This window comes from Bombus flavifrons, chromosome 17 (genome assembly GCF_040668555.2).
Source record: "Bombus flavifrons isolate JBK064 chromosome 17, iyBomFlav1_principal, whole genome shotgun sequence".
Classification (NCBI taxonomy): domain Eukaryota; kingdom Metazoa; phylum Arthropoda; class Insecta; order Hymenoptera; family Apidae; genus Bombus; species Bombus flavifrons.
This window is the reverse complement of record NC_138458.1, coordinates 6611403-6634670: the sequence shown is the minus strand read 5'-3', so window position 1 is coordinate 6634670 and position 23268 is coordinate 6611403. Positions and strand designations below refer to the sequence as shown.

General features: G+C 37.1%; 1 protein-coding gene across 1 annotated transcript; it reads left to right on the top strand.

The window, feature by feature from the left end:
* Positions 1-8364: 8364 nt before the first annotated feature.
* Positions 8365-22161, top strand: LOC138188637 (uncharacterized). The gene is made up of 4 exons (XM_069130619.1): positions 8365-8559; positions 15511-15613; positions 18439-18723; positions 20434-22161. The coding sequence occupies exons 1-4, from the start codon at positions 8557-8559 to the stop codon at positions 20499-20501; spliced, it is 459 nt and encodes a 152-aa protein (XP_068986720.1). The 5' UTR covers positions 8365-8556; the 3' UTR covers positions 20502-22161.
* Positions 22162-23268: the final 1107 nt, after the last annotated feature.

The following is a 23268-nucleotide window of genomic DNA, read 5'->3' as shown; positions in this document are numbered from 1 at the left end:
TCATTTTATTTTTCGTATTTTATTTCGACAATTTGCTGTTTTTGTAATCTAATCGTTATTTAAAAATTAACCACTCTGTGTCGTTATATCGCGACCTACACGGTCTCATTCGGCATTTTAGACCTTGCGTGATAATTGTTTATTTGCTTTCTGCTCACTCTTCTTTTCATACGTTTTTTACGTTTTACGTAAATACTTTTTCATACGCAACTACACGCCATATACCTGCTCACCTTCCTCCACATACGTTCATTAAAATCGAATTTAATTGTTACTCTTTATTTTATTAGAGTCGCATCCATCATCATGGTCATGGTAAAAGCCACAGTATCGCGTATCGTCGCATCCTGGTATTCTACGTAGCATTGCTACGACTTGGCTTATTCGTCGTTTCCACTGCAGTCTAGTTCTTGATTTTCTTCTGTTATTTCATACGGCAAAAATTTATCCTATCCCCTGTCCGGCGTTCTTCGTTTTTCGCGTTCAACGTGGCATTTGCCAGCATATTATCGCCGTCTCTTGGATATAATTTCTTATGAATTACGTCCTCGTTCATTACTGTGGTTAACAGAAATCTTGTGGAGGCCAAGTGTGTAGACACCTTGTATATTTTCATACAGTATTTTAATATGTAGAAAATGTTTATATTCGATACGACGTTGGAATAATGTTGATGTTCGTGTAGAAGGTTCCGCTGTATTGTCCAAAACTATTTAATTTTGCTCAACGAAATCATCTCCTATCTTCCGTCGTTTCGGAGCTACAGGTTACTCTAGTTACGTGGAACACCCTGTATATATTCGTGCAGACAGGAATATTTCAACAGGTAGTGAATTTCAATGCTTCGCGTATTTAACCGAACGATCTTTTGCTCTTTCATTTCTTATTTAACGCTGTATATTTGCCAATTTTGTAAAACAGATACGAATTACGGGTTATTCGTACAAAATTGTCCACTTTTTAAACGACTGATTTTTTTTTCTTTTTAATGATACTTTCCCCGATCGTTCGCGCAGTTTGCCACTTATTATTTCTTTAACGAAGCCGATCGTAAATGATACATTTGTGAAGTCTTCGTTATACTTAATATACACGTGTGAATCGCAATAGAGAGTGGGTCGGGGTCCTCTGTGTGTTGCATTCTTTAGTAATCGTTACGACACATTCTACGCGTGCTCTCCATGAATTGCGTCTTTCATTCTTCATTTTCGCCAGCCTAAATTTAAAGATTACAATTACTTTCTTTTTTTAATCAACTCCTCCTGTACATATATACTGTGTGATGTGGTAACGATATTTACATACCGCCAGGTTATTACCAGCAATTTTCAATAAGATTTTCCGATTTATTACAAAATTTTCTTACATCCTAATCTCGTTTGAAAAGGAGAAGAACCGTCGAGATATTTATTTCTACCATATGACTGTTCATTCTGCGTGTATGGTGAAACACGTGTAACAAAATTTGCACTTAAAATTCGAATTTATACGCGAGCATATCGCTCGTATAAAATATTGATCGCATTATACGCGTGAACATTAAGAGCGGAACGAACGTTTCATTGAGAAAGAAAAGGAAGCAACTGGCGGTTGAAGAAAATCATTCCAGTGTCCTTAAACTTGAATTCATTCATACGTTGAATACAAATAAAAACACACGCATCCAGCTGCATTTTAACTGCTACTTTTGGCCGTACAAGTGTCTGGATAATACTGTACATCTTGTATAGCGTCGCTCGAATGTACGTAGACACGTGTTTATGTCTGACAGGATGTAATTTAGTTAGAAGATTACGGACAGAACGATGCAGGATTATTTTATACTTGAAAAAACACGAAGAGTGATTTATTTGCTGAATGAAGAGTGAGATAGAAATGTGACAATCGGAGGATCACATTAGGATTAAAACTAACTGAATACGGATGTGACGATTGTTATCAGGACACGAAAAGATTAACATTTGTAAGCGTCATGCATTGTGAAGAAATTTCGATACTTGAGGAATTTATTTACCTCGATTCATTTGGTCGTCACGCTACAGATAACATACAGAAGGTTCTTCCAACCTGATATTTTTCTCTCAATTCTAGGAATTACGTTTATTACACCACTTAATACTTGTCTTGTACTTAATTTTAACGTAAGACTAACAAGCTCTTAAATAGACAATTTAAGTTTCGTATCATGCTAATTTCGAGAAGATAGCATTGCCTTTGATCGTTAATTTCTCATTAATTCACATACTTTACTAACACTTGTGCGCCAAAGTACTTACGACTGTCGATGTATTTACGATCAGATTTGTACGTATGCACGTTCGTATAATATCAACGCTGGATCAGCGATCTGTAATGTGCTAAACTAAATATATCGTACATATTTCGTATGATCAGACTGTAGAGTTTTATGTATTTATAATTTATGGGAGATTTAAAAGTACAAAATTGAATAAAATGCACGTAACGCTTTCCTCTATTCTGATATGTTTATTTAATAGTATATTTGAAATAAACGATTCATAATGCGACTACGAAGAAACAAATATTTTATACGGTCGATACAAAATAAACAAGTTCGCAAAACAACAGTGGCAAGAATGCAATGCAAGCTATGGTAAATATTTAATTCGGCTGTAAACTTTGATAAGGTACTCGGCGCAATGTCACAAATATCTAAATATTAAAATGTTTATAAACTTGCGGAAAATTGTATGCATACAGACATATACGTGGCATGTTAATATTCCCGGAATTTTATGATAACACGTTGTAAATTATACACAAAGGAAGAAAACAATAAAATACTTTTTCAGTATGTAAGAAATATAACAATAATGTTTTATGTAACAGCAATAGCAAGATACGTGTCCGGTGCAGCGAAAATGTTTGCTTGTTGATAAAAGGAAAATTAAAGTAATTAGATTGTTTCAATGGATTATTTTATATGCAAATACGATAATTATTCGAATCTGTTACTGCCTATTTCGCTAATTCAATTATGAAAAATTAATTTCAACCTCCTTTGCATTAAAACAATTGCGAGCGTTCAACAGTCCAATTTCTTTTTTAATTGGAGGATTCAGAGTGTCATGAACGATACACATACGTGTCACTAATCTTGTTTAAACGATAAACTGGGTTATGTTTCAATTGTCTTAAAATAACTAATTAGCAAGTAATTGCTACTAGTGTAGCAGGTCGATTGCTATATTAAAGGATAAAACTCTGCGTACGTATTCTAATTGTGTCTCGCGTGATGAAAACCCGACTATAACTGGAATGAATAATAATTAAATAATTGACTGATCGTAACAATGATTTCTCTTAATATTTACCGTTTCACTCGAGATATATAATAATTCTCCGCGTGAGAATGTGCAACATTGTTCATTTGCATATTCCAACTCGATATTTAAACGATGCAATACAATATTCGTTGAAACGATTTAAGAACGAAGGACTTACAATAGCTTTTATTTAAAAGCTATTGAAAATATACAGTTCGCGTTATAACGCAAGCATAGACCAGATATTTCTTGTATTATTGACAGAAAGCGAAGCACGTTGCTCTTCTCTTAATCGTCCATACAAATTGGGAAGGAATGCGACGACAAGCACGAGCAGGATCGTCCGCAAATAATAATTCGTACGACAGGTGGTGGTTAATTCCGGGTGCATTAACTTGCGCCGAATTATTTGAAGCAAGACGAACGACGCATACAAAATTCTCTGCCGGGACTGATGAAAATCAGCGATACTGCGATGCTCTTTATGTGTCAATGGATCAGTGATTGCTGGCCAAAGAAAAGTGACAATAATTCATTGTCGATTCACGCGGCGCGACGTTCGCGAAGCGACCGGCCTTCTCTACGCTATAATGTTACGCGCAGCACGTTAGTTATTTTAATTAAAGCTGACTGCATCATGGTGAACATAAATGCCACGTGCAAGTTATTGAACCTAATACAGTTGATGCCATTCGAGTTCTTGCATGCTGGCCACATGCGAAATTCGACGAAACGAAAGCCCAGACGAATCGAACTGTTGACACGTGTCTCGAAAGAAATTCCCCTGTCTCCGTTGAAGCTCTCGAATTTTCACTTAATATTTTAATGATTTGATTAATATCCTGAGAAGGCCATTGTGCCGTGCCATTGAAACAAAATACTGTATCGTATCGTACGGAGATTGTAAAAGGACACGTTCGAGGAAAATTCAATTACACAGCGATTTATTTCCAATACATCAAGCACGATGCCATCAGAACTGGTACACGTTGTTGATGGATGTGATAACATCCTTGCCATCGGTTTCTTTTCTTCCCTTTGCATCAATCAGGGTCGAAGTGAGGATTTTGTAGGCTGATTTAGTGGTTTAGTGCCTCGGATCTATTATACGTCGTTACAAGTCCTCCGCTATCCAGCCTCCTCCTTCTATAGCTCGTTCGAGATCAGCTGGTCATTGTCTTCTCAATCTTCCAGGATCGTGTTCCTCCAGGACAATCTTCCGTGAGTGCAAGTTGAACGAGAGGATTGCTGCGAGGATCTAGTCAGATGTGTCAGCCGTTGCCTCTTTCGTGTATCGTCTCTGTGACGAACGAGGACGTCAGGATCATCGTGGAACGTTTTGCTCGATACATACCACGGTGTATCTGTCATCGTGCGATAATGTTGATTTTCTGCTAAACAAGCTGTACATATTTTTGCATCGTAGATCTATTTGCTTCCTCTTCGCTGTTACACGCCCCTGCTTTTAAGGAGAAACTCATACGGTTTGAGTTTGTCTGGTTGATTTTAATTTTCCATTTGGTAATTCAGTTTGCTTCAGATTTTGTTTGGTACGTTGCAAGCAATCTTGAACGCCTGTTGCCGGATCGCTGTTAATTCTGCTGATTTACCGCTGATCTAGTAGCTAGGCGATCTAAATTTATTTCGTTCCTGTTAGTTCTTCTCTGGTCTGTCTGTTGTTCATGCAGGAAGCCCTCAACTTGGCGTCTCGCTTCACAAGGTCTTGCACTTGTCATATTTGTCTTTCGGTTGCTGTTCTTGCTATCTCTGGCCATTCTTTATTCCTCGATGCGTGTCTGTATATAGTCTCAGTGGCCTTCTGCGTACATCGTGCAGTCGCTTGATATATGTGTTTTCTATTTTCTATTTCCCCGGTGTTGCATTGTTGACACGGCAGGTTCTCTTCTATTTTATATTTCAGTCCATGTGCTATCGTCGTTGTTTGCCAGCTAATCTTTCCTGTGCAATAATTCTTCTCAGCGATAGTGATATATTTAAGGTCAGGTAGTCTGCTGCCTCTATCGTTGCTATATCTTTGATTCTTTCTCGTTAAAGCGACAAACTACGCTTATCAATAACGATTTTTTAATATTCGTAATCTTTAATTCTGTAATAGTATTCGTAATCTGAAATGGTCTATGCACGAGACTCGCAAGGCATTTACTATTCTAATATCGTGCAAGAATTTAACGAGAAACCTCGGTCGACTGTTATGATTAGAAACTGACAAAGGATTTGTTAAGCGAAGTGATTCAAAATGTGCGTTCCAAGAAGTGCTACGTCTCAGAAAAATAACCGTGGAGTATTCTTCGGACGATACACATTAATGTAATATTAAATTATGCTAAAAGTCTGGACAATGGAAAAACGAACTTGAGACCAGAATTTACATGACGTAGCACCTCATAATGAAATTGGTATTTGCAATAATTTAGTAATAATAGTATTTCTTGTGTGCTTGTTCCGTTCTCCTAAAAAAATGATAGAAAATTTATAAGCTGTCACACGCACTCGATCAAAGGTGGAAAATTCTGACGAAAGCGTCGCTTACGTAATCGTTCGTTAACGGCATGGCCCCTTCTGTTCCGCATTGTCCAACCTGTAATTTATACAGTTACACACAGTACGTGACGTTTATTAGTAATGCGCCAAATCTTCCAAAAGGCGGCGCAAGAAAAGTTTAAAGAAAGTTTCGATCCGTTAAACGAATAATTTATTCGACGCGTTTCTCGCTATTGGAGAACACTGGAATTGTATCGACGATATTCCAAGATACGATTTTTAGAAATAGTCAAATTCCAATACGACAGAACGGTGGTTCCTAGCCTTTCGTTTACCATGGATCCCGTCTCGACGATCTTTTATTATCTCTGAAAATTTAAATCCGTAACGTGCCAAACACGCGTCAATCGCTCGCCCGCGACTTCTTTGCAGAGAAGACGTATTCCTTATAGATAAACAAATACACGTATTAAATAGTTTTAGTCGAGTAATACGGTAATAAGAATCGCTACGGCAAGAGCTTCCCTAATCCGACAAAAATACTCGGGTAATGGAATTTCCAGGATAATAGAACGAACAATCAGACTTTCGATGTGATATTTCGCTTATTCAAATATAGTTTAAGATTAACTGACAGATTCTCTGGATATTTATGGATCCCTCTTTTTGGCTGCTCTCCATATGGAATCTGTAATAATGCTTCTTCTGTGATCGGGGAAAAGTAAATGACATTTTCTAACAGTAGGTATAGAGGTCTAAGTTTATAAGTGTTAAACTCATTGACCTCGATTGCAGAAATGATTTCCTCTTGTCAGCTAGAAATATAGATACAGATTGCGTTAGAATTCTATCGCGTGCAATAAGATGCATATTGAATATTTGATTAGTCGTTTATTACAGCTGTACCAAAATGTTGTGCAATATCACAATGTGTTAAGTAATTTAATAGATACGTTTACGTATATATACAGGGTGTCTCGTTTTAATCGATCCGCGCAGATATCGCTTGGAGTATACATCGTTCGATAAAGTGTTTCAAATGGAACATAGCTTGTTTCGAGTAAAACACCTCGTAATGGTTACGAGTCTTATCTAGATTGTAATCATTTTTGCGAACAACAATGTAAACGTAAATTTGTTAATGTAATTCCTAATTCAAATATTATATGAATATATATGTGATATATATACGGTTTATATACATCGTGAATATTGTACCCAGTATAATGTACATGTATACATGTAACGAAAATATGACGTATAGTAAATATTTCCTCAAAGGATAAAATTAGTTTTTCGCTTCTATATTGAACATTGAAGTATTGTGTTCATGTCTATTCTGCTTCAATCGGTCAACATTTGACTGGCAATATTTGGTAGTAAAAGCACTTGGATGCATCGATTTTTCATCCATGCTCGTCGCTTTACCCTTCTGCAAAATATACATTATGTTAATTCCACTTCAATGAGATTCAATAGCAATATTATATTTGTTACTAATATACTAATATCAGAATTCCCTGTAAACTTCTAGTTAATTATATATCTTTGAATTATAAAATGTTCCTTCTAATACATATTAAACATTTCTAAATAATTGTTGTATGTGTAACTTTGATCACGTATTGCGAATTCCAAAGCAGCAGCTTTTCAAAAACTCGCAGCTGTTATTGACTCTGGTAGATGGCACTATGTTCCAACATAAGTTCATATTCTTTATTTGTCCGACTGAGCAAAGAGTCTGCTCGAAACAGATCAAAACGAATATTTTTTAAACGTGGTTCTCTCTACGAGAGAAACTACAGAATTGTATAGAAATATATAATTTCTCGTCCCCGTTAATATCGTAACGTAACAATTACTTCTTCCAGTAATAAATCCAAGTATTTCAATGACGTGAATTTACCTTTAAAATTCGTACCATCGACCGAGTTTCATACCTTGATATTTGTCACTGTAAAATAAGAGAAAATGGAACAGGACCGGAATCTCTAGTTTCCAAAAGACATATACGATATTCCTAGAACCTAGAATACGTAAGCGAGCAATGACAGCTGTAAGTATTTCGTTAGTGGGAAATTTGGAAAAGCCTGTACGGGGCACCAAAATTCAGTTGCTCGTTCGGCAAAAGTCGGCGAGGTTCGGCAGCGGTCGCGTGGTCGTCGAAGCGTACTACACGTAGATAGAATACAAAGAAAATCGGCTTCGTGAACGCCGTAAGCCATGACCCATTCGTTTCCATGGACAAACCGAAATCAGACGGTTGAGAAGTTATGACATCGTCTTCGTCGTGGTGATCGGTCCTTTTCTCTCGTACGTCTGCACTGCTACGATTGGCCGGCAAGTGCTAACTTGCTAATTGCTGCCAGGTCGTACGGCTCGTTCCGATCACGCGTAACACCATCTCGCGTGCGGAACAGTAACAGTGTGCACAGGCCAAAAACCATTTGGTAGACTTGCCGGATCGACATCTTGCACGTTGTTCTCTGTTAGTCGTAATCCTCTCGTAGTCCCGTGCATCGTGCATCGTGCATCGTGCATGGTGCATCGTGCATCGTACGTCATATTATACGGTCCCCTCGTGGAACTGCTGTGTGCTTTGATTCGCGCAGTATCGATTCGCCAGGTGGCTGGTTTACAACCGGCGTGCACGCTGTATAGCACCCACGCTGACAGTGAAGCTTGGACTGCAGACGCGTGTGTAGTTAACCCAGTGGCCAGCGACGCCGAGCTACGCACACGGAAGAGCAACGCTATCAACATCTCGATGGTGAGTCCGTGAATCGCTACGTTATGTGTCTGATGTGTCGCTGCGTCACGTTTCATTGCTCTTTCGCATTCGATGTCCTCCTCGAGCACTTTCGTTCTTCCAGTGACATGCTTTCGACCATTGTTTTCCACGGTTTGCACTTGTACACGTTGTTGCTCTCCACCGTCTCACTCGATCACTTCGTCTTTATCTGTCTCCTTATTACCATTCCCTTCAGTTATTGCCTGTTACTTGCTTCTTGCGTATTTCGTTCGTGCCAGAAGTTGCAGTTACGCGACAGCTCAGGCTCACTGGGGGGTCGGCTCTCGAATAAATCTCGTTAGAATGTGGCAGTTCTGTCGGTTCGGTAATCAACGTTTGGTATTACGAAATTTGCCGAGTATCCTGTGGTATCGCAGACTTTTACGTGGAAGCACGTGGTGCTGACGTAAGATATACATATTTTGTCGTAACTGTGTTCGGGGATACGTACGAATCGATCACTGTCTTTTCAGGGTTACTGTATGAATAAGACAGTAGATTCGTTAATAAGTGATGCGTCAGTCGATGTACTGTTTGCCAGTATTAAATAATTACAAGCAGTTTTGACACGATGTTCGTGGAAAAAGTGTTAGTTCGATTAACGCAGTTATGGAATAGCTTAAATTATTATTTATTAGCATCTTCGCGCCTTCCAAATTTATTAACAAAATGCACGATTTATGAATTTTAATGGAATTTAATTTATCCAAAATTTATCCTGTTCGGAATAATTATTTGATCCTAGTTCCTTTCTTTAAACAATATTCTTCGAACATTTTAAGAATATTTGTATTCCTTAAAAATCGTAAGATGTAGTAGTAGCATAGATTTTATTCGTTTTTATTCATTTGTGTAATTACAATGCAATGGCATCCGATATTTTTCAAGCTGTATTTGCATGGTGTATCATAAATACAAAATTGCAAGCTATTTGTATGAAATTTGCATTACGTATGTGCTAATTGTATTATTATGTTTTTGAAATTTATCATATATTTCACGTTTTAAAAAATTTGTGGCAAATTCTCAATCGTTTCACCATTGTATCTCAGTATCGTTCATACGTTTCTTACTATTTTCCATCATATAGTTACTATAGCTGTTACTATATGGTTACTAAGTGAATTACGTGAATGTTCAAATACGAAATAACGTCAACACTATGTAATAACACGAGAGTTATAATGAACTGGAAGGAAACACGATACACATGTGATGGTTTAATTTTAATGCGTTAAACACGAGCGTTGAAAACTTAGACGTTATAATGGAAAAATATCATCGATTTTCTTAAGAGTACTTAGAACGTGAGTGAAAGGTTCGAATACTTATTAGAAGTTCTCGAAGGAATGAAATTCGTAGCGTAATAGGAGGAATACATTTACGCAGAAAGAGTAGAAGAATTTCATTGGAAAGATAGAAAGAAGCAGAGTAACTTGTTGTTGCGACAAAATTGTGCCACATGGCGATGAAGCTCGTAAAACAACGCAAAATTTTCCTCTGCGACCTTTTCTTAATTTCAATTTTTAATTTCATTTAGTTGATTTAATTTAGTTTAATTTAATTTAAGTTAATTGGCTCGGTTATTAGAATCACACTATATAGGATGTCCTGGGTATCTTCTGCGAAGCGAAACTAACATATTCTACGAATAAAAGTTAAAAAAGATGTAGGTTCGTAAATACTTTATCGAATATTTAATTGTAATTCAAAAATTACAACAAAAATACGAAATGGCATGATGGATTATTTGGTCTTGAATTTCTTGAGAGCCGAATCGTTATGATCAAAAAAATATAATTATTTTTTAAAGAGTTTAAAATGTGTCCATTTGGCAGACAATTTTCTGCATTCAGCAGTATTTATTCAGAGTAATAATTTATTATATCCTGTAGAATTGTACTTAAGCCAAGAAAGGAACTAAACTTACGAACGTATGCCAGTGTGATTCAAGAGGGTAATTTTAATGATTAAACGAGCATTATCCTCGGTACTAACCTGACCCAAGATCGTTAGATATTACGCCATTGAATTTCTATTCGAATAGAACTTAAAAGAGAAAGACTAGAGTTAACATGCATTAGAAATTAATGTTGAGAATTCGCGACGCATTTCTAGCATTTACCGAAGAACAAGTATAAAAATAGTCTATTAATAGAAAATATTTTACAGAAAAAATTTTCGACATCATGTATAGCATATTTTCTACAAATGCTAGCAATTTGTTGTTTAATTTTTTCGCGACTAGACCTGCGGCGTATCCCATTTAAATACTCGAACTGCAGGTGACGCGATCATATTTTTCGGGACTATTTCGATATACTTGTGTATAGGGTGTCTCGCGTAACGAGACTCGTATTTTTCTGCCATCTGCGGCCATGTAATAAAAGAATGTATCGAACCGTAGTTTAACGCCGCCGAGTGTACTGCGAACGACGATAAAATATTCCAAAAGTACTTTATTTTCATAGCGAAACCAAGGGCTGTTTAGGGAACGTAAATATACGACCATGTGTCGTTTTTTCCATGAGATGGTACGGGATTTTACGAAATATTCAAAAAACGTGTTACAGGTATTTTTGCTTACTTAATGTCACGTTCACAATGGTGGAAATAATATTTCACCCGTCGATATATTTCAGAATTACTTGCATTTCAGGGAGAGAGAGAATTACAGTTCACCGTTAAAGTATGGTTCGAAACGTTCTTCGTTGCATGGCCGCAAATGGCTGAAAAATACTGAGTCGCGTCACGCCGGACACCCTTTATACGCTCCATTCGACTACTCGAATTCTGTGTGACGTGGAAAACTGCATTTTTTCGTGCACAACTGCAGCGTAGAAGTTTTGCGCGTGGATCCGCTCTTTTCATTCTGTCATTGCCTTTTATTCCTTTTTACATTCCTTCGTTTATTCAGGGAAGATAATATAATAGCGCGCAGGAGATCGGACGTGTACATTTTATTTTTTTTATTCGAACGACTGCTTTTGAAAGAGCTTTTATATTATCTTCCGCCTCTACTGCAAAATATCGTTTCAGATAAACTTTTATTCCGTGTTCCAACTGTTGTAGTTTCGTTTCTCGCGATGCCTCCTTTTCAATTGGACTTTGACGTTTTTCATTTTATTTTAGCTATTTCTCCCTGCAATTTGTCTTGTCAGACATTCGGTAAATTCTTCTAGCTATAAATTATTATGTGGATGATTATCCCCTGTAGGACGTCGTCTTACAATATCCCGTGAGAATTCTATAGAAGATCAGCAGGGTGTTTCCTTTTTAAGCCTCGTTTAATCCCATCTTTGTACGTCCGCAGGACTAGTTGATTAGGATGCTGAGCAACGCGCTTTTCTTATGTTTCGTCGCTTTCCTCTTGAATAGTTGGTATTTCTGGATATTTCCGTAGATCTTCGTCTCACGAACCGTTAACAAACTGTTGTCAGTAGAATTGATTGCAGCGATTGCAATTTACCCACACGGTTCTTTGCTGCTGTTGCCAATGGGACTATTCCATAAGTCTGTGTATGGGTTTAATGATCGTTTTGTACATTGGTGATTTATTGTCTACACGGAGTACTGCCTTCCTCTTTGTTAAGCGATATATCTGTCTTTTTTTTTTCATTTTTATACGTATTTTCGATTATTCTTCCGACGTGCTCTTTGGACATGAGCTCGCAGTCCAGACGAGGTTTAACGTCGCATCAACTACAAGGTTATTAGCGTCACTATAGGAGAATATATTATCTGGGAAATATTAACATTGTACTATGCTAATTTATCGAATAATTTAGCTTGCACGATAAACATTAGAAAATGGTGACCTTGGTCTCTTGAATTATTCATAATTAATTTAGACTTCCCGTGGAATGCATTGTGTCCGAGAGACACTTGAAAATTGTGTGACCTATCGTTAAAGATATATGAAAGGCGATACACGTATAAAATCGAACGTGTACAGTGGCTCGGCAAAATTATATTTATTTTTTGCCGTATACTTCTCGTAAAAGATCAAATTCTTTTTTTTATTTAAAACCTTGGATCGCAACAGTTGCCTGTAAATTGAAATTCTGCTGGAAATCTTTCATCGAAACTATGCTGTATTTTATATTCCTTATTGTTCGATAACAATTACCGTATTGGTAGCAGATACCGTAACCTACAACGATACATAGAGCATAGAATAGGATACTAGCATAGAAAACTTTTATGTGTGTATTGCGTGTGTTATAGCCGTAGGACGTTTGGAAACTTCATTAGCAATTGAAATTTCATTAGTAAATACAATTTCGTCGAGATAAATGGAGTACCATCGTAATCTCGTTCATCAACAATGTACACATCTCAGGAACCGTATTTAAAGGATAAACTCAACTACGTTTCAAGTTACTGAAGTATCAGGTATGAAAGTAAAGTGACCGGCAAGTAGTCGCTAAAGAACCCAAGATGTTGACGCGACCGCAAACTCTCGATTCAAGATAAAAATAAAAAAAAGAAAAAAGAAAGGAGAACAAAAGATCTACGACATTCGTGTAGGCAAAGAGCACGTAACTTTTACATTTTTGGACTATAGTTTTCTTTTTCAAGAAATTGTAAATATATAAGCAAAGCAATGTAACAGGTTGTTAAAAAACAGGGTACATGGCTATAAGAGTTTACAGCTCACGTACCAAGAGGAGCAAACGTGTCCAAGCGACTTGATCCCTGCGATCAATGCTTTTGGCGTAAAATCGATTTCTATCATTTACGAACATTGGATGTCGCGAGTGACTTTCTTCGTTGAACGTAAACAACGAGATTGGTTCTGAAGTGCTCGAGTTAGCTCGGGATTGCCAACACAAAATATTACTAATATCGATCGAGATTACTCGATAGACGAAGAGGAATATTCGAAGATGTACGACAATGTGAGTGTCGCATTACAGCGGAAGCAAATCGTATCGAACATTTACTGTAATAAAGATTTTTGCTCCGTTTGCGTCTATGAAGCAATTTCTGTCGATATTGGTACGGTAGAATTCCCATTATCCGGCATAGCCAGGATCGAGGCTGTGCCGGATAATCAAATGTGCTGGATAATTGGACCATATCTACGAGCTGATAAGAACGAAGAAAATAATTCAAAAAAGGGAAAAAACGAAGGAAATTTAATGGGTAATAAAACAAGCGATTTCTTCCTAACACTAATGGTTAACGGTACGATAGATTTTCATATATTTGCAAACTATACAGCGTGTATTGTAATATGTGGAATCCACTTCAGAAATAGAGCCTTGTGTGATCTCGTTTCAAAGCCACAGCCATTTCAGTGTCTCGATAATTCGCAACTGCGTATCCTGTGGTTCTTAGATGAATTTTTAATTTTCCTTGTTCGTAAGATACCGTTTAAAAACGTTCCTTTTCTTGGAATAAATTTTCATGGAAAATACAAGATCGAGACACGAGGGTACTGGCGTCTTATTGTTAGTGCCGGAAATAGAGGTTTTGGAGTTGTGCACTTTAGAGTACTAGAGTTTTGCGCGTGAGTTTTGAGTACCACGGCGATACAATGGGCGTTGTCTGTGCAATTAACGCAGGTTTAAGCAACAACAACGAGATCGTATTTTAAATGCAGCTTTTACTATGTTTTCAATTTCCCAAAATTCTTTCTTGCGTACTTCTTGTTTATTGGTAGGTTTGAGCAGAGTTCGCCTCGTTAAATTTTATTTCAAGAGATTATTTTTGAAAAAATGACAGTGTCAGAATGACAGTGAATGCATAGAATTTTAATTACATTTTTCTTTGCTCCATATTAATTTAAATTTCCTTGTCGCTAAAAGCACGATCACAGTTTACTTTGTCGAAGCTCGTAGAGGAAGCTTCAAAGCGTATTACACGACGTACAAAAATTATAATTTAAGTCATGTTTCAAATACCTAGAAATTAATGGATTTCGCTTGTTCTTCGTCAGTTTGTAATATTCCGCTTTAACGCGAACGCTGTTTTCCTGCTTGGGAAATTTCACGTTTACAAAATATTTATCGCTATTCTCCAATATCCTATATGAATATACATGAGAATTTGTAAGAGAAAAATTTTAACGAAATATTCTTTTTAAAGAACGTGTCACGCTAACTAGCTCCAAATGCGTCAATTCAGGCAGAAACCTCCAGTCTGGCAAATAATTCGTCGAACGCTGTACGGACCCCTAAATTTTGTGACATTCGTTTTGTAAAAAATTACCAATGCACAGAACAACTCCGAGCCATAGTTCCAATTTAGGCTAATAATTATTTCATAGAAAAGTTTCAGTGCACATATATGCATACGTAATCGTTCAATTTTATCTCATAAAGATCTCGTTTCCACCTTGTGTTACTTTGGAGTTGAAATTATGATATAAGAGCATCCTATAGAGTATAATTTTACATTTCTAGCATTTACATAGCTGACTCGTCGATCGTACAGTTGCTCCCCTAGAGTGAAAATATCTCTGAAAGGATTTGAATAGCACTGATTGAACACTATCCCACGCGAAAAATTTTCCATCTCCATCAAAAGTTCCTGAAATTGGTACATATCGTTGTAGAAGCGAAGGTTCATATTGAAAATCTGAAAGTTACATTTGAAATTTATAAATTGCTAACCATGTTTCTTACTGAATTTTGGCAATTTTTCAGATAGGATTTTTCAGCGTCTTGGGAATTTTTCAGATACAATTTCAACATTCTGAAAATTCTTTAGATAGGATTTCAACATTTTGGAAATTGTTCGGACAGTTAGTTGGCGTGTCGTTACGAAATTTTATTCGGGCGAAACGCTATGGGTAATTTGAAACGGTTGCACGTTTTGTTTCCTCATTTATTTGTTCCATTTTATATTTTATATTTAATTTGAATTTTAAGGTATCTCGTCGGCCCAAACAGTAGCTTATAATTCCAAACGATACTTGATTAGGTGAAGCTGCGCAAAGTGTCAGTGGCAGGGAGAAATTGCCTTGCCGTTTTCGGCCACTCGACGTACAAGGGGCGCCGGAGAAAACGTCTCTTGCGTGAAAAAGGTATTTTTTTGTTCCAAACGTACGTGTTAAATTTTTATTTAATCTTAATTTACACTAACACAAGTACTAACGTTTAAATTAATCTCGGTACTTTTTGTTTTATCACGGTACAAGGATAATCTTTATACTTATCGTTAAAAAGAAGGAGAAGAGATTACTTTCGTTCGATTACTGACTTTATAATTTTGTTTCATTATTTTACTTTTATTATTATTATTATTATTATTATTATCATCGTTATCCTTCTGTCAGGCTTTCGCCTACTAATCCGCTAGAAGTTTACGTACTAATAATAATTTATACTTAATATTGTAACATATAAGTAAGAAAGTAATAACATTACAAAAGTATGCGAGTAGCTACTCGGAGAGATAGCGTTATTTACATAGCTATGTAAATAACAATCTTTCTTTGATATAGCGTTGATTTGCGCTATCTCTCCGAGTCTTATTCTCACATTTATTGCTAATAACTAACATCACATTGTCATCACATTGTATCCTGGTTTTTCCCCTGTCGCGTATTTACCATATACTATATACCATATACCATTTCGCGTATACCATAGTTCTTCGCTTAGATCTTGCGCTATACTTGGTTTATTTGATCGCTTGATTAACGCTATCCGACGTTCGTGACTACTTAATTTCGTTTTAGCGTGATTCGCGTTTCTGTTATACTATTATTTGATAACTGTTTTATCGACTGTCGATGTAACGGGAAACGCGTGCGTTTTTAAATTGCAACGTCGAAGTATCCTTGGCAACTTTTATCGCGCGAAGTTTGGAATTTCTAACAGCCTTAGGTGAGAATTAAAGTTAACCTCGTGTTATCGGCGGCTATACGTAGTATCGTTTAACTCTGCTGTTTTCCTCGAGCCTACATGAATATTATATTTCCATAGATATTGGTCAACTTTGTTTGAACTTAGCTTTTTTTCCTTTTAATTTTATTTGTCTTTACCGTTGGATAGGATTTGTCCAGCTTTTGCGTATTCCACGAATTCTGTGAATAAAATAGGTAAGAAAAAGGAGTAAATATCCGAAGAGACACAAAGGTGTAGGGGAAGAGCAAGGAGGACAGCAGAGTTAATTATCATATTGCGTCGTTAATTATAACACAGCGTCGTGAGTGATACGAAATGGTATGGTATTTTAGAGCAGCAAATGACTTTCAATTAATATCGGGCATATATTCGCGAAATATAGCGAATAATCGGAACGTATAAAAACGATAGGTAATTAAAATTTTATATTTACGCGAGCACGACGCTTAATTCGAGTATTATTAATATAGAATTTATTATTATTTCATTTTTTATAAAACCACAACGTTGTTTGGTTTATTCGAGTAATGCTTTGATGATTTTGGAGTATTTTATTATTTATTTAATACGAAATACGTGGAACGTTGCCAAACAAAACGTATCTTCTATTTTTATTTGTTTTGCTGGATCGTCACGTCCTATCGTAATAAAAGTAAATGATATAAACGTATGTGTTAAAGCTGCAACGCGAGATGGTTTTAAAAAGTACGCCGTTCGCGTCAAAGTTAGGGGATACGAATTATGTCATATTAAGATAATCTTATCGCATACTAAGATAAATTTATCACCTGACGCTGTTTCGGCTAAATCAGTCGTTTTTTCTGTGTCTACGAACTTAGTGTCTTATATATCGAAGTATCGTAATCACTCGTTATACCATAAATCGTTTACATTATCGAGAAATTAATTTTCCCAATCAAACTTACGAATAGTGTTTATAAGAAGCAGCAAAGCATCGATGATAAAAGGTTTAACGTCTATTCTCTTCTGTCCCTGACTTTTTCTTCTCTAAATCGAACCTGGTAAAGTATATTTTTATAATGCATTTGTATTTTTCGTAGATAATATTCGATTGATTATCGATCATTTATTTTACGATATCTAGTAAAAGTTGAAGTTTATGGAAATTTGACAAGCATGAATTTTTCCACTCGCAACTGCCTTCTATGATTTTAAATTACAAAAATAATCCTCCCGGTGCGTTGAACCAAAGTTTTAAAACAACCGATGATATTTCGTACACAGATTTGAACGACGCGTTATTTTATCTCGTAATTGTACGGTCAAACGTGCCCCGCTTGAAATGAAATATTCTTCGTATCGGTGACACAGTTCTTTCAGAAACCTCTAGGCCAAATAGGATGCACTTTGCACCTAATGAAACGCAATGGATATCCAATTACCGTATCACGTGCTATCGTGTCAATTGATGATGACGACGATTGATTGATAACGATGTGTACAAATAACAATAATAACATCGTATGCAGATAATAGTAACCAAATTATATACAAATAACAATGATAACCTTGTGTACACATAGCAAAATAATAGCATCGTATGCAGATAATAGTAACCAGATTACTTACAAGTAACAATGATAACATTGTGTACACATAGCAAAATAATAACATCGTATGCAGATAATAGTAACCAGATTATATACAAATAACAAGGATATACATTGTATACACAACAATAATAGCGTTGTGTACACATAACAACAATAACATTGTGCATACATAGCAAATAATAACATTGTATGCAGATAACAATAATAACATTGTACACAGATAACAATAATAAAATCGTATACAAATAACAGTACTAACATTCTATACACACGACACTAATAACATTGTGCGCAAAGTAGGAAACGACGAACCAATCTCAATTAAATCGTACGCGTTGCAGTTAGTTATTTGGAAGGGTCTGTCTTGCAACGTTATCAAAGTGTCCGAAGGAATAGATTAAACTAATTCGATCTGTCTGCTGCAGCGTTGAAAAAGATGCTAACGCCGGGACGATCGGGATCAATCAGTCCCGCGGAGATCGGCAATGTACCGGACACGAAGGATCCTGGGGTAACGGGAAATGGTTCGGGAACTTACATGCGTGGTGCGCGCAGCCCAGGCTCCTACGAGGGCGACGACAGGGCGAAAGAGTTCCTTTCGACCGGAAGAGCCGGAAGGAGGAATGCCCTGACGGAGATTTTGGGCCACCACGCTGAACCTGCGATGTTGGATCTGCCGGATCGATTCGAAGAGCTTTCCATGGAGACAGGTTAGCCATACGACAAATATACTTAAACGTAAGCTTATGGAAGCATCCGAACGCTCGCAGACACCGCATTTAATATCGTTCCTTTCTTCTGTTTTTTCATTCTTATCGTTCCTACTTTTAATTTATTACGGACGTAAGAAGCCACGTCCAGAGGGAATTTCTTGGCGATGCACACGGTGGATAAAAATCGAAATAATCATGGTTCGATTTCGGTCTTATCAAAATCTCTAAAATTGTCTTCCTTGCCTCAGCCACCTCCTCCACGAGTCATCCTTTTGATCGACAGTCTTCAAGGTTGCTGATTGCCCCGCTTCTCTAAAAAACAAGACCCAATCGGCACATCTCAGAGATCTCGCGTCTCTCTCGTAGAAATTTGACTTTTCTAGAGCGAATGTGAGGTGATTCGAGGAATCATCGAAGGTGGCCTCTCCGGTGACCGTGAGAAAATTCCTTCGAGTCTGAAGAATTGAGACGCCGGTACTTGACGCCAGCGCTTGACGCCAGTGCTCGACGCCAGCCGAGACCCTTCGGAATCCTTAATTTATGGCACGGCTGTATGTGGCAAGAACCGATGCGACCTTTCAACGTGCGAGGTGTCTGTTCAATCTGTGCAATCGCCCAGGGACTCCAAACTAAACGCTACAGCCGTGTCATAAAGCGTATCAGCGGCGATCGCCAGCAGCTACGATAAATTTGGACGCATCGTTCGTTGCGCCAAGTATTTGCAAGATATCGGAAGAAGGGCTGTTCGAATTTATTTCTCGATAATAACGCTACACTTGGAGAAAGTATACAATCTTTTTGTATTGTTTTAATTCTTATTCGTTTTATGGATCTTTGTTCGAAACCAGCACCGTAGTACGCTGGTACTCGCTCGTATTATCGTTGAATCAAGGCCGGTTCTGCCATTTTCTTAATATTCAGATGCTCTGGCCTTCGCTCGCTTACTATGCATGAGCCTTTATTACTCTTGACATAATGTAAAGTTACACTTTAATCAGAAATAATGGACGTAAGAAGAATGGCGATATTTCCTGTTTCACTACGGTGGAACGTGAACATGCTCTATTTTTAACCAGCATCGTTCCTCATCGAATCTCCAATTTTATTTAACGTGGAATTCATAATCCTATGTAATTCTAATTAGTTGCGTAATGCTTATGGATAGTTCTGTAATTCTAACTGTAACTAGCAAAATGTGTTCCACGTCATAAAATGACTAGAAATTAAACTTTATTTTCTTTCTCACACACTTCCTTTCTGAACCTCCCTTTCTGAAAATTGCAATTTGTCTCGGAGACATTCGGCAATTCTAATTTTGGTCTGGTAACACATAGATACTCCCCCGGCAGTCTGTACCGTTTCTTACATCGTTCTCGATTAATCGTGTGATTAATAATATGATTAATAATTCGACGTGTTTCCTGTGTCCAATCTCGTCAAGACAGATCGGCTGTATAGATCGTTTGCTGCAGCGTTTCGACGATTGTACAGTCTCTTTGTCAACTAGTTAGTTCTATTTCGTAGGTTTCTACGGAGATCTTCGCAAATCTTGAGTTTCGCCCAACAATTTGGATCGTTCGTTGACATCGCGTATCACATCCTAACGTTGTCCCTGTGTCGTCATACTCAACAGGACGTACTTGACACGACGAGATATATTTCGTCTTAGCCGGTTAAGAGACCGATCATCTGACTGTTACGAATTAGTTGCAGGTCAATCGAGCAGTGGTGGGCAAGATCCGAATTCGCCAGGCACCTCGAAACAACAGGGTTGACACAGCCCCTGGTTTCGTTCTATGAATACCTCGGTCGCAACATCGACGGAACGTGCCATTGATGGGAAACGCAGCAGCAACAAAAGAACCGGTTGTTTGAAGTTGCGCGAGAAAGGAGTTGCTGAAACACGTAGCATCGGGCCGTCACTCGATGTCACGCTCGGCCTCGAACTTCACGCATCGTTTATCTTGTCGTTACGTTGGCGAATGCGCCGGTGTGGTTGCTCCTTGAAAGCCAGCTGCACACGTGCGCTACTGTAGGCATGTGATTTAACGCGAGTGTGGAGAGTACGCTATTGGAAACGAGCGTTGCAGCTCGTGTTGTTAGTAACGAACAGAGACATATTCACAATATGCATTGAAATAGCCACGATTAGTTAGCAAGTTTGATATTATTGAAGCAGCAACGTCGCAGACAATTTAGCAGCTCTTGCGACGCGTCGTTGATAAAAGTAGGCGACGCGCTCTGGAAAAAAGAGAGCACTGCGAGAAAATGATTTTTCCAGACAAACGCGTTTAGAATTACGAGCTTTACAGTGGCGGATAAACGAATATTTTTTTTTTTTTTTATTGCAAGTGCATTCTCAAGTTGCACTCTCCGAGGTTATTAGAGCGACCACTGTGAGAATAGTCAGTGGGACAAACGAGTACGCGCTTTGCCAGGATCTTCTTTTTGTGACATGTTCGCTGTACTTCATAAATCGTGTTGCGCTCTTTTCACGCTGTACTTGCGACAAAGTAGGATAAAGTCTGTCTTCAGCTGTTTCACGGCTTTCCAGGAAGAAACGAGCGAACGAAGACGCCTCTTCCTGCTGTCGAGAAAAATAGTCGATTTTCTCATTTCCTAAAGATGTTTCGTAACTTGTATTAATGTAATAAATAGACTGCGAACTTTCGTGCATTTTTACATCTTTATGAACGGAACTAAAGAAACGAGCCTTTGTTCCGTCTCTACTGAATATTAAAGTAAATATCTTGCTTTGGATATTTAACATACTTTTGGATATACGCGTCAAAATACATGCACAAAAATCCGCAGTCCGATAATAAATAATCGTCCACTCTTTCGTTCTCGGTAAATGACTAATTGTGAATTGCGAAGTCAATAATTGTTCTAGAAAATCGAGGTTGTCTCGTTGCGCGTGTAGTTCTGTCCTATAAAAAAAAAAAAAAAAAAAAAACATGAAAATGTCGAGATAGATCTCGTCGCACCTTAATAATCTCTTTCTACCAGAGCACGTCGTGTACGTGTGCGTCTAGCTCGAAAATCGCACGATGGGTAACACTTTGCTGTCTGTCTCACGGAATAAATCTTTCATGTCGTGACGTCGTGAATGTTGTATACCGATAGGTCAGCGTGTTTGTACGTGAGTACGCCCCCATGGGCGCCTTGTGAATCGCGAATATGGTTCACAAAAACGAGTATGATCCTTTGTATAAATTTGTCAGGTTCTGTTGCCACTGAAGATATCTTACAGATTCTCGGTCTGTTTCGTTTCCTTTTTTTGCATCGTGGTACGTGTAAATATCATACATTTAGGAATTAAAAGTTTGATACAAGATACGCAGTTTTGTACAAATATTCGTTATACAAACATTGGCCTATTGACAAACACACGCGCAGAGATATATTTTTATTTATCATCAGAAATCATGTTATGTATTCAGAATTTGCAACGAGAAATAAGTATTTTCCGAAATTCTCATATTTCTACAAATGCGTGTGATTTGTTACATGCCTAAAGATTATTTATAAGGCTTAGTAATTTAATTATGGCAACGAAATTGTCTTGCACCGTAATTAACTCTGGATGTGCTTTGAATACATCCATGAAACACTATAGAGGATTTTCAATTTAAAACAATTTATGTTATATTAATATTCGTTTACAGCAATGCTGTTTAATCTCGTACCACAAAACTGTTAATGAGATCATCAACAGACTCGCATTAATACAAGATGTTCCATTGTATCTAATTTGTGAAAATATCGATGAAATCATTAATGGATCTAAGAAATATACTGCTGGTCAAGATAGAAAACTAAAAATAGGTCTTTTCTTCTGAGAATGTTTCCAGAATTCAAGGATAATCTCCTTAACCGCGACTATATTCTCTGCGCTGTTAATTTCGTGGAGAACAGTGTATATCGCAGTTGTCCTAATTAAGTTACACTGTAATTTAATTACTTAATGTATAGTAATTACGTAACGGAAACTTTTCATTTAGTTCGATTTGTAATAACAAATTACTTCGATCACGAGTGTAATTGAATTATTTTGCAATTATAATTCTCGAAGCAATTCAATTGTAATTTCGCACAACACTGATGCAAATTACTTATTTTAATGCTTAAACTTCGCTATTCTTAGTTGCGAATAATCGATAATTAAATTAATGACGAATATAATAATTAGCGAACGTGGAATAGTAATTATGGAAACACTTCAATTGTTTGATAATATTGAAATTTCTGTCGAAAACAATGTACAGTAAGTTAATTGTGTACAAAATACATAATTCTTAGCTATATCGATGTAAGGGCTTGTACAGATGATACTGAGAATAATGTGTCCTTGAATTACCGAATTGTAAATATATGTATGCACTGCGAGCAGTGTTGGGCATTATTGAATTATTTAAATAAGAAGTATCTTATTTAAATATGAAATTTCGTTCTTGTTCGCAACTAAAACGTTATTTCAATTTCTTATTTGTTATTTAATAGGTAAATGAAATTTTGCCCAGCACCGTATACGCGGCAGAA